This window comes from Vicia villosa, linkage group LG3, assembly GCF_029867415.1.
Source record: "Vicia villosa cultivar HV-30 ecotype Madison, WI linkage group LG3, Vvil1.0, whole genome shotgun sequence".
In the NCBI taxonomy this organism is placed as follows: Eukaryota; Viridiplantae; Streptophyta; class Magnoliopsida; order Fabales; family Fabaceae; genus Vicia; species Vicia villosa.
The window spans coordinates 43,372,947-43,385,322 of record NC_081182.1 but is presented as its reverse complement, the minus strand read 5'-3'; the positions used below and the strand labels follow the sequence as shown (position 1 = coordinate 43,385,322).

At 32.5% G+C, this 12,376-nt stretch overlaps 1 protein-coding gene across 1 annotated transcript; it reads left to right on the top strand.

Annotated features, from left to right (window-relative positions):
- Positions 1–5,423: 5,423 nt before the first annotated feature.
- On the top strand, positions 5,424–7,092 carry LOC131655553 (peroxidase P7-like). The gene is made up of 4 exons (XM_058925399.1): positions 5,424–5,733; positions 5,975–6,166; positions 6,252–6,417; positions 6,523–7,092. Exons 1-4 carry the CDS (start codon positions 5,515–5,517, stop codon positions 6,912–6,914), a joined length of 969 nt encoding a protein of 322 aa, XP_058781382.1. The 5' UTR covers positions 5,424–5,514; the 3' UTR covers positions 6,915–7,092.
- The last annotated feature ends 5,284 nt before the right edge of the window (positions 7,093–12,376 follow it).

Here is a 12,376-nt window from a genome sequence, read left to right as displayed (position 1 = left end):
GCTTGCCTAAATCCCACTTAATGAGGGAAAAACTATGTCAAAGGATGATTTCAATAAGTATTTTAACATGTTTTACAGTTATGAAACATTTGTTGCGACCATGGTTTAGAGAACCATTTCCACATCCTATAGTAAATGGGGAAAGGGAGATCCATGGCATCTTACTGGAGTATTCGTGTCACAATGAGAACATGTGGATCTATGTACTTACAAGTATAATGAACTTAACAATCAGTAGACCTATTTGGTTTTGATGATGATAACACTTTGTAGTGAAGTCTTCATATAAGGTTATGATTAAGTTTTCATGCTTGTGTGATCAAGATATTAAAGCCAATATGTGTAGGATAACTCCTAATGTAAAGTGGTGTTCGATGGAATCCATGAAGATCTCACTCATGAAATCTCTCTAATGATGGCATTTATCAAGAAGACTTATTAAATCTCATCAAATAAAATAGAAGTCAAGTCCAACATAAAGTTTTGAATCATTAATGTATCAAGAAATGGATGTTGTGTCTTCAGAGTTGTGAAAAAGAGGAAGTGTGAAAGCTCATTATTCGTGTTGAGTGGTGTGTGATTGTAAAGGTATAAGATACACTCTTGAATTACTAAGGCAAATCAAACACACACTTTCAAATGATAGGAAAGCCTCCCTGACTTTGTTAAAATTATCATAAAACCTTTTTGTGCTTAGGTAATGGATTATGGAATCATTAAAATCATTTAAGAGGGTTTTTACATGGAATAATTGATTATCCCCTTAGGGTTAATAATTTATTCCTTTTGTAACTCTCTTTGCCGATTAGAGGAAGTCTTTATGGATTAGTGCTTTTGCAATTTAAAAACATTCATTTTTTAGCTTAGCTAATCAATTAGACCTCGAAGTTAATTGATTAGAAGCATTAAAAATACCATGGATTATTTTTATTTTTGAGCCACACTTTGTCATGGAAATAGAGAGATCGTTTCTCATTTTATTCACATTATAAAACATATTTTGAATACTCTTTTTCACTCCCCACTCTTTTTATTTCTTCTTCACTTTTGCCTTTGTGTTATGAGAGTGAAATTTACACGTGAGGTGTTTGGTTATGATGTTGAGGCATTTTTGTGATATCTCTTATGAGATTTTGTTGTTTGGTTACGAGCTAAACCAAGTTAAAAAGCTCCTTTTTTGGTTTGTGAGGTTGCCTATAAAAATCTCACATTTAGTTTGTGAGCTTTGCATTGTATAAAAGCTCTTAGTGGGTTTGTGAGATTGTGCATCAAAATCTCAATTTTGTTCGTATATTTTTCTAGTATAAAATCTCTCATTTGGTACAGGATTATCCATGTACAAAATCCGGTGTCTGGTTTGGAGGATAGCTAGTGTAAATCTCCAAGTTTGATTGTAAGAAGGTTCATGGGCATAACCTAGGAAAAACTCACACATATAGTGGAACTCTCAAGAATAAATTATTGGGGAGACAAAGTAGGCCAAGTGGTTAGGCAGAATCTTTATAAATCTCTGGTGCAATCTTCTTATCCCTTATCTCTTTATATTTTCACTGTTTTCCATTGTGCTTAAATTTGTTTTAAACTCTAATTTTATTCTCTTTATTTATTCTGCTGCATACTCTTTTCAAATTTGTTTTAAACAATTGTTTTTAAAAACTATTTTTCAAATCAAAATTGTTATTGGAAGCTACATAATTCAACACATCTTGTATTTTGAGTCACTTGTCCAACATAAAAATCATTACAATCTTAACATCCTGTAAAATTGGATAGATATATCATCGTTGAGTCTCATTGCCCTCTAAATCAATTCTCCAAATTGTATAGACGGGAAATATCATAAACATAAATAAGACTACATAATATTTATCATAGGTAGGTCACAAAAGCAATCATATAAAATTATATATAATCACATGCCCAAGGTTAAATTCTTTATAGGGAACCTAATCTAAAGAGACTAGTGACTAGTCCTTAAGAGATTCATCATTTTTGTAACTAGAAGAAAATAGTAAGACTTACAATGATGAAGAGTCAACTCTCACTAATGGACTTCGTTCTCACTTTCTTATAACACAAAAAACCACCTTAGACAATATAAAATTGGACCCCTAATTCCAAAACATGTTTATTTGTTAATAATAAAAATAAAAACCCTCAAAATTACATCGTAATTTGCCCTAAATTCGCCTGGATATGCCCAGATGCTTCACACTATTCCTTAGACACATCCAATTATGCCCTAGATGTTTTATACTATGACCTAGACGCAACACACTTCTTTATATAAAATACAATGCTATCTTGGCAGGAAGTTGAGATCGCGTCATTATGCCTGTGACTCGTTGCTTTCCCTTTTTGATGTTGAATAACACAACTTTAGTATACATGTTTGCTGTAATTTGTTTTATTTTTAATTCTTCTCTGATTTTCCTTCGATCTTTGTGCTTCACCCCTCTCCTTGATTCTTCATCATAACTGTTGCAGTAAAATACTATACAATTTTTCTAGTTAGGATAATTTTCACATAATTTGGTCTTGTTTCTTCAACAAGGAAGCTTCTTCTTGGAACTATGAGGTCCTGATTATTTTTAAGAGTTTTCTCTTTCTCATACATTAGTCGTCTTGTAAAAGACGAGGGGGTACATACACACATTCTAACACCCATGTCAGTGGTCGTCAAAGATAAGAGGCGTAAAGGTGTTAATCGAATTTTTGTGTGTACCTGATTTGACATCTATTCTCAAATTTATACGAAATACCCTACGATTTCTACTAACCTTTGTCCTTTAGATTCCATAGAGACTGTTCCTTTAGTTACTTATTAATTTTTCTCTCTCCACATTTAATTACTTATTAATTTTAACCATTAGATTGAAAAGAATCAATGGTTATGACGAAGAGTAAGTCTTGATAACTTACTCTTGGAGTAAGAATATTCCTCCTTATATATATATATATTATATATATATATATATATATATATATATATATATATATATATATATATATATATATATATATATATATATATATATATATATATATATATATATATATATATATATATATAACAATTGAAGCCAACTAATCCAACTAATACATAAATTGTACCATAAGCGAGGTTTCAGGGGTTCGATTCCCACATATGTTCATTTTTTTAGATGTTTTAATTAGTTTAAAGATTATATGTGTACTTAAACAACACTCTTTGTTTATTTAAGGGCATTGCATAATGTACTACTTAAGGCAACACTTTTATTTAATAGTAAGCACTACCTATTGTGCTACTTAAGACAACGCTAAGTGTTGCCTAATGTTGATTTTTTTCAAAAAATTTAATGAGTTAAATTTTAGAATTTATGTGTATATTAGACAACGGTTTTTGTTTATTTAGGGGCGCTGCTTAAAGTACTAAGTAAGGCAGCACTTTTATTTACTAATAAGCACTTCCTAATATACTATTTAAGGCTGTGCTTTTATTTATTAATAAGTGTTGCCTAATGTACTACTAAAGGCAACTCTTTTATTTATTAATAAGCGCTGCCTTATGTTGAATTTTAAAGAAATTTTAATTAGTTAAAATTTTAAAAATTATATGTATACATTAGATAATGTATTTTGTTTATACAGTGGAAAAACCTAATGTACTACTTAAAACAGTGGTTTTATTTATTAATAAACGTTGTCTAATGTACCACTTAAGGCAGCGCTTTTATTTATAAATCAGCGCTGTCTAATGTATTACTTAAGGCAGTAATTTTATTTATTAATAAGCGTTGTCTAAAGTTGAAGTGTTGTTTAATATACATTTTTTAAATTATTATTTTTTATTTAATATACAGCAACACTTGTATTACAAAGCGCTGCCTATGTAGATACCTTATGCCAATTCTTATTACGTAAACGCATTGTCTAATGTCCTCTTTTACTTTTTAGCAATGTTTTTATAAAAAAAGCGCTGGTAAAGAGGATGTTGCCTAAACTTTTCTTGGCATAGTGTTAACACACCACCTCACGCGGAAGACTAGACAACTGGAGCGTGGAAATTAATGGTGGGCGGTTCGATAGCAGAAACTTAATTGGAGGTGGTCCACTGGATCTTAAACCAGACTCTAATACCATGTTAAAAAATGTCATTAAACCTAACTCAATCCTACAAAACCGGCTCGTAGGTTGAAGATTTCTCCCAATTATAAACACATGGTCATATATAATCCAATATAAGACTCTTAACAGAACTGAACTACAGTCAAGAGCCTTATCTTCCTCCTTATCTCTAGTTTTCTTATAAAGAACCTCCACTTCAACTGAGTTTTCTCTATAAATTTTTTTTATTCTCTCACCTTTTAGTATTTACACTTCATCCTCGTACTAGTCTCATAAAATATAACATATCTATTAATGGTGAATTTTAATCCTTAGGTTCCACCTTCTCTAATCATTCTCACTTTTTGAGATCAATGCAAAGTGATAAAATCTCTTCCCTCCTCTTATAACTTGTAACTTTTTCCACTTTCTTCCCTCTTCTCTTATTATAACTTGTAACCTTTCCCATTTTCTCGATGAGTATTAAAAACACTACCTTGATTATTTTTAAATAAAAGATTTTTTTATAAATAATTTACATGTTAATATTTTCTCATGGTAAGATCGAACATTGGACTTATTATTGGATTCGAACTTTGGACTCATAATTTATTAACTTTTTTTTTTCTTTATCTCAAGCAAGTGAGCTACCATCTCCATTTCAAGTTAAAGTTTATGAAAATAAAAGACATAAAAACAAAAACATGTTGTAAAGGAATTTATCACGTTTGACCATTCCTTCTCGTAATTACAATCAATTCAAGTGATGTTGTGCAAACAAATGCATCAAAATTAAGTGAATTTCAATTACACAAATTATATTATTATACTTAAAAATATTCAAATACTATTCAAAATTAAGTGTCAAATTTTACTTCTTTTTTTCCCCCTGTTTCGTCGTTATCCAACTTGTATGGATATCACATGTTATATATGACTCAATAAAGGGTTATTTGATAGGAACTTATTGAAGGAATAGTAAGCACTTTGACAAAATTGAAGCTGCCTTAATTTGCGCTTCGTTATCTTTGAGTTGATCGACTCAAATCATACAACTACTAACCATATTGTTATAATCCACCATAATCATAAATTCATTAGGAGAGATGTATCTATGGAATGTTATGAGAACCAAATAATTCCAAATAAATAGTATTTTGTTTTCATTATAATAGAGCACTACTTTTTTGAAAAATATCACAAATAATTATATGACCACATTAATTTTCCCGGCCCATGCATAAATGATTTGTCTATTTTCTACGTGTTACATATTGACTCAAACAAACCTTGCCATTGCAAAGAACCATTATAAATATGACACTAATTCTATAATTTGATAAACCACACCCCTCTTCTCAAGAAGAAACATAAACACTAGAGCTTAGTTTAGTGAAACTTCTTTGTTAGTAGAGGATTTAATTAATGGCTACTTTAAATGGCTCTAGATTAACCATGATCAGTTTGGTTCTATTTGTTCTAATAATAGGGAGTACCAATGCACAACTTTCTATAAATTTTTATTCGAGTTCTTGTCCCAAACTCTTACCTACGGTGAAATCCACTATGCAATCGGCCATATCAAAGGAGGCTCGAATTGGTGCTTCCATCCTACGTTTATTCTTCCATGATTGTTTTGTCAACGTAAGTCTTGTTATGTTTGATTGAACTGCGTGAAAAAACTTTTGTGTATTTTTCTTAATTTAATATGTATTCGCATAATTGTTCTAACAAAAATATATTTTTAACACACTTTCTTTAATGATATCTAATATTAAAAAACTATTATTAATTAAAGTGATATCGTTTTACTATTGAGTTTTAGAAAATTCGAATTTCATTTGTTGAGATATAAATTCAAACTAAAATATATGAGCTATTATAGGGTTGTGATGGATCAATTCTGCTAGATGACACAGCAACCTTTACCGGAGAGCAACACGCGCCACAGAACAATAACTCTGCTCGTGGATTTGAAGTAATTGATAACATAAAATCTGCCGTAGAGAATGTGTGTCCCGGAGTTGTATCATGTGCTGATATTCTTGCCATTGCAGCTGCAGATTCCGTCGCAATTGTAAGTGTGAACATATAACAATGATTTAGTTAAAAAAAGTTAATTAATATTTTTATTCTTGTGTTATTTTTATTTTACATGGTAGCTTGGAGGCCCAACCTGGAATGTAAAACTTGGAAGAAGAGACGCAAGGAATGCCAGTCAATCTGCCGCAACTACATCCATTCCGTTAGCAACTTCTGACCTCAAAGTACTTGCCAAAATGTTTAGTAATAACGGTCTTTCCATCAAGGACTTAGTCGCATTATCAGGTATAGTTGTTGTGATTTAGTGAAATATATGAAAAAAATTTACTTATATAAAAAGGAACAAATAATTTTTAAGTGCTTAATTTGAGGTCTTAATTAATTGACCAGGTGGTCACACAATTGGACAAGCAAGGTGCACAACCTTTAGGACAAGAATCTACAATGAGACCAACATAGATACTTCTTTTGCTAAGACGAGACAATCAAACTGTCCAAGTACATCAGGGTCAGGGGATAGCAATTTGGCTCCTCTTGATCTTCAGACACCGATTTCTTTTGATAACAACTACTTCAAGAATCTTATTCAAAAGAAAGGTCTTCTCCATTCAGACCAACAGCTTTTCAATGGCGGGTCCGCCGATTCTATAGTGAGTGGCTATAGTACTAATCCAAAATCCTTTTCATCTGATTTTGTTGTTGCTATGATCAAGATGGGAGATATTAAACCTCTCACTGGATCAAAGGGAGAGATCAGAAAGAATTGTGGGAAAATAAACTAATGTCAAAGTTTTAATTAATTAATGGTTTTATGTTATTCATATACAATTTTCTATTATGTATTTTTTTAGTATGAGGGTTAAGTATCATGTTAGTTTTATGTAATGGTTTTATGTAATACATATAAAAATTTGTGTCACACTCGTGTGTGCAATAAATTGTCAATTAAATTTTTGTTTTCGGGTTGTGTATTATCTTAGTTTTAAATTTTCAATATGATTTTTCTATTTATTTATAAAATTGTAAAAAGAAAATTATTCATACATACTATTATAAATAAGTGATTGTACAACAATGAAAAATGGATTTTATCACGGTTTGTTGGGTAAGATAAATAAGGGTGTCATGAAAAGTAAGTTATTTTTCTTCTCGGTTGCATGTTTCCTTGTCTAGTTGGATAGTAAATAGGAATTAAGGCTCATGTTTCTTTGCCTGAGTCTGATCATTTAGGACTATTTAATCGACTTTAAATGTGTTTCCTACGTATATAAAGGGTGTTGATTAGAAACGTTGACTCTAGGGGTATACAAGGATTGGGTTAACTATGTCAATGTCATATGATCACAGTCTATAAATGCTTGTCTGTCGGGGTGGCATGCTATCTCGTTGAACCCTATACTTGGACAACTTTAACATTGACTTGGGACTTAGATCGACGATCAACAAGATGATAATTTCTCGTGATGTACACATCCCCCCTAGCGTGAGGCTCATAAGGGGCGAGAAACTTAACAAGAAAATCACCTTGACAATACGACTTGTATATTCAAGGAAATAATTATTTGGAGTTCATTCATAAACATTGGTCAGGTTGCCCGAGTGATTTTTTCTTCAAGCATCTCACCCCTCTTAGCCTAACGCTTTCAAGTCTGTGCATTTAAAGCACACAAAAGATGCCACAAGATACTTTGTGCTTTCAAGGACATATAATAAAACATTGATGCCGTTATTGTAATTAAGATGAAATTGACTAACATGCCCACTTTAGTAAAGTTAAGGAATCAATATGTATATTTTTTTAGAAAATGGATCAATATAAATTCCAAGGTAATGATAAGGGACCAAAAGTGTGTTATAATTTTAAATTTATTGCATCTTGTTTAAAAAAACAAATTGAAATCCAAACTTGAATGGACTCAATTATGTAATTATGTTAAATCAAAAATCAACACAACTCTAAAATTTTCATGAACATTTAATCAAGAAATATTATAAGTTAGTTTGAGAATTTGGTTGAAGTATATACATAGTTTATGTTTGTTAAAAAATAATGATAGCAGATAACCAAATTGGTAATAGATAATTGAAAGTTGATAAAATTTGTATTGTTTGGTAACGTTAACTCATTGCCTAGCATATATATATATATATATATATATATATATATATATATATATATATATATATATATATATATATATATATATATATATATATATATATATATATATATATATATATATATATATATATATATATATATATATATATATATAATGAAAACGATGTCCAGAATAGAGTATAATAGGGAACACAATGGGAAGCAAGAAGAACATCAAGGATTGGTTATAACTGTTATTCTTTACTTTCTCTTTGAAACAAGATTACAAGTGTTACAAGAATAACAAATAACCCTCTCAGCCTAAATTAAGATTTTTAGTATGCAATGATGAGAGACTAGTATGTATTTATAATAAATTTAACAAACTAAACTAATGGGCTTTTTCGCAAATACCCATTACAAGCTAACTTAAACAATTGGACATTATAAACAGGCCCAATTCATAATACTAACAATCCTAGCATTTCAACACCCACATACTAGAACACACTTCGACTATAGTATGTAGGTCTTTGACACATTCTCTGTCGAAATATGAAGCTAATCTTCGACCCACTAGAGTTCGATCCAATTCTCATAAATCTCCACCTTGAACCAAACTCTATAACATCAAAGAACAAATTAGTTTTCTTCATGCATCTTTATCAACTGCATACAGTGGGAAAACTTATAATTGGGCAATGTCGGTGATCATATCAGCCGTATTATGATATGTCGAAACCTTTAGCACTTGGACTTCTCCATGCTCGATTACTCATCTTATGAAATGCAAACTCACATCGATGAGCTTAGTTCGCTCATGATATTATCATTTCTTTGACAGGTGTATAACACTTTGACTATCGCATTTAACAGTGATACCTCGACCTTGAAGTTTCAGCTTCTTCGCAAAGCCTTCAAGCCACAATGCTTCTTTCACAGCTTTAGTGAGGGAAATATATTCCGCTTCAGTGGTTGATAAAGCAACAACCTTTTGAAGTGTTTCTTTCCAACTAATTGGTATGCCAAACATAGTGAAAACATATCTAGAAATAGATTTTCTGAAATCCATACAACCTACATAATCACAGTCGACATATTCTTCAATTATTGCTTTACTACCTTCACCCAAGGCTCCACCATAAATTAAGACTTTATTTAGAGACCCATTTATGTATCTTAGAATCCACTTTAATGCTTGCCATTAAGCCCTTCTAGAATTCGCCATGTACCTGCTTACAAGACGTACTGCATATGCTATATGGGTCTTGTGCAGACCATATCATACATCAAAGAACATACTATATTAGCATATGGAATTCTATTCATATAAGCTCTTTCGACATTAGAATTGGAATAGTGATCAATACTCAGCTTGAATTGAGGGTTTATCAGAGTCATAATAACCTTTGAATTCGACATACCAAACTTGTCGAGAATCTTCCATAGGTATGCCTCTTAAGATAAGCATAACTTCGACTGCTTTTTATCTCTTTTGACGTCAATCCTAAGAATCTTGGATGCTGCTCCTAAATCCTTCATAAAAACTCCTTATTGAGTTCATCCTTTACCCTCATTAAATATTTGACCTTCATGCTTGCTATGAGAATATCATCCACATAAAGCAAAAAATAACAAATGAATTACCAGGTAGAAATCGGAAGTAAACACAGTGGTCGAACTGACTTCTAATGAAACTTATGTGTGTCAGGAACTTGTCGAATCTCCTATTCCACTATCAAGGAGATTGTTTCAGTCCATATAAAGATCTTTTTAGCTTGCACACATAATCTTCCTTCCCCTTTTCGACATACCCTTCAGGTTGCCTCATGAGGATCGTTTCATCTAGATCATCATACAACAACGTAGTCTTCACATCCATCTATTCTAGTTCAAGATCGAACTGTGCCACCCTGGCAAGCAACATTCGAATGGACCTATGCTTCACAATAAGAGAAAACACATCACTGAAGTCGACACATTCTTTTTGAGTGAAACCCCTTGCAACCAATCTTGCTTTGTATCTTTTCGATGTCACTCCTTAGATTCCTTCCTTAACTTTGAAAATCCATTTACAACTGACTAACCTTGCTCCAGCAGGTTTCTTGATTAGTTCTCAGGTGTGATTATCATGAAGAAATTTCATCTCATTATTCATGGCCTTCAGCCATTCAGTATTATTTCGACTCCTCATAACTTCCTTATAGTCTCTAGGTTCTTCGTCTAAAACCCCACTTGCAGAGATTAAGGAATAAGCTTTAAGATCTCCATACCCAAGTCTTTGAGGTGGCTTGATGACTCTTCTCGACATATCTCTTGACAATAGGTAGTCATTGACGATGTCCTCAACTTCCTCAACATCTTCTGCTTCTTCTTCGACTTCATCTGGAATATGCAATTCAGCATCAATATGCTCCACCCGTTCCAGCTTTTTGTCAGATATTTCTGCACTTCGACCAACATCATCATTTTCTTAAAAGCCATTTCAGCTTCATTGAAAATTGTATCTCGAGTGGTGATACTCTTCTTGTGACCTGGCTCTAGGCACCATAGCCTATAAGCTTTGACTCCTTCAGGGTATCCTATGAACATGCATTTCAGAGCTCTAGGTTCGACCTTGTCTTGCCTAATATGAGCATAGGCTACACAGCCAAATACTCTCAGTTTGTTGAGATCTGGTGGATGTCCTGAACATACTTCTTCAAGTCTCTTCTTATCTAACACAGTCGAAGGACATCTGTTTATCATATATGTTGTTGTCAAAATAGCCTCAGCCCAAAACACCTTCTTTAACCCAACACTAGTCAACATGCATCTAACACTCTCCAAAGTAGTTCGATAAAGCCTTTCAGCCAGACCATTTTGTTGTGGAGTACTGCAGTAGTTCTACGCCTTGCAATACCAGAGGCAACACAAAAGTTGTCGAACGCCGCGTTGCAAAATTCAAGGCCATTATCGGTTCAGAACCTCCTGACCTTTCTGCCAGTATGATTTTCGACCAGAGTCTTCCAACTTTTGAAATTCTTAAAAGTTTCATCCTTAGTCTTCTGGATGAATGCCTATAATTTTTGCAATAATCATATAATATGGATAGAAAATACCTCGCTCCTGAATGTGATGAACACCTTGTAAGCCCCCAAACATCAGCATGGATGTAATCAAGGGATCCATGTGTTCTTTGTTTGCCTTTGTTGAACTTCACTCTGCAGGATTTTCCAAGTACACATGGTTCATAAAACTTTAGCTTTTCGAATTTGTCTCCACCAAGCAGATTTTGTTTTCCCAATTCGACCATACCCCTTTCACTATCATGGACCAATCTCATGTGCCAAATTTCTATCTTCGTCAAAGGTTTCGTAGATGCAATATTTGTCGAACCACTTACAACTTTAGCCTCAAGGGTATACAAGCCTTGTTTCTTCATGCCTCTCAAGAATTCCTTCGACCCCTTCATGACTTTGTTTGGATAGTGTTCTTGTTGTTTCATGTTCGCAGGATTTGCTACGGAAAAAATCGTAGCAGGGTTTGCAGCAAGCTCACAGCAGATTCGTAGCTAATTGAATGTGGAAGACGATGAATAGTGGGGTGGAATTTTGACTCATACGTGTGGCGCTTTCAAGCATTATTATTGGCTAGTCAACAATTCAATTTATCTCTCCGCGTGCTATTGGTTCGATCGTGACACAAGGGGTCCCACGTTGAGTGTTTTTCTGACTTTGCCCATTATCATATTTTTTAATTTAATTGTGTGTTTCTATTCCAATTACAACACAACAAGCCAGCACAGTTGGTGGAAGGTTTTGCTGCTGAACCCAAGGACCAGGGTTCAAACCCCCTTGGCCACAAATCCTAATTTTTGGCATTTTCTTAACCTTTTTTAATTATTTTCACCAATTTATTTTACACACATAAAAAGCCCTAAAAATGTTTTTATTTTAGATTTAGGTTTCAAAAACCTTTATTTAATTTTTGACACAAAAATATTTATTTCTCCTTGCATTTTAATTATTTTCTTAATTAAATTCTAATTAACTTAGAATTAGGGTTTTCTTTATTAAAACCGTTTTCTAAAAAACTCAAAAAATATTTTCTTTAGTAATTAGGTTTGAACATTCTCCTAACCCTTAAAATGCTTATTTATGT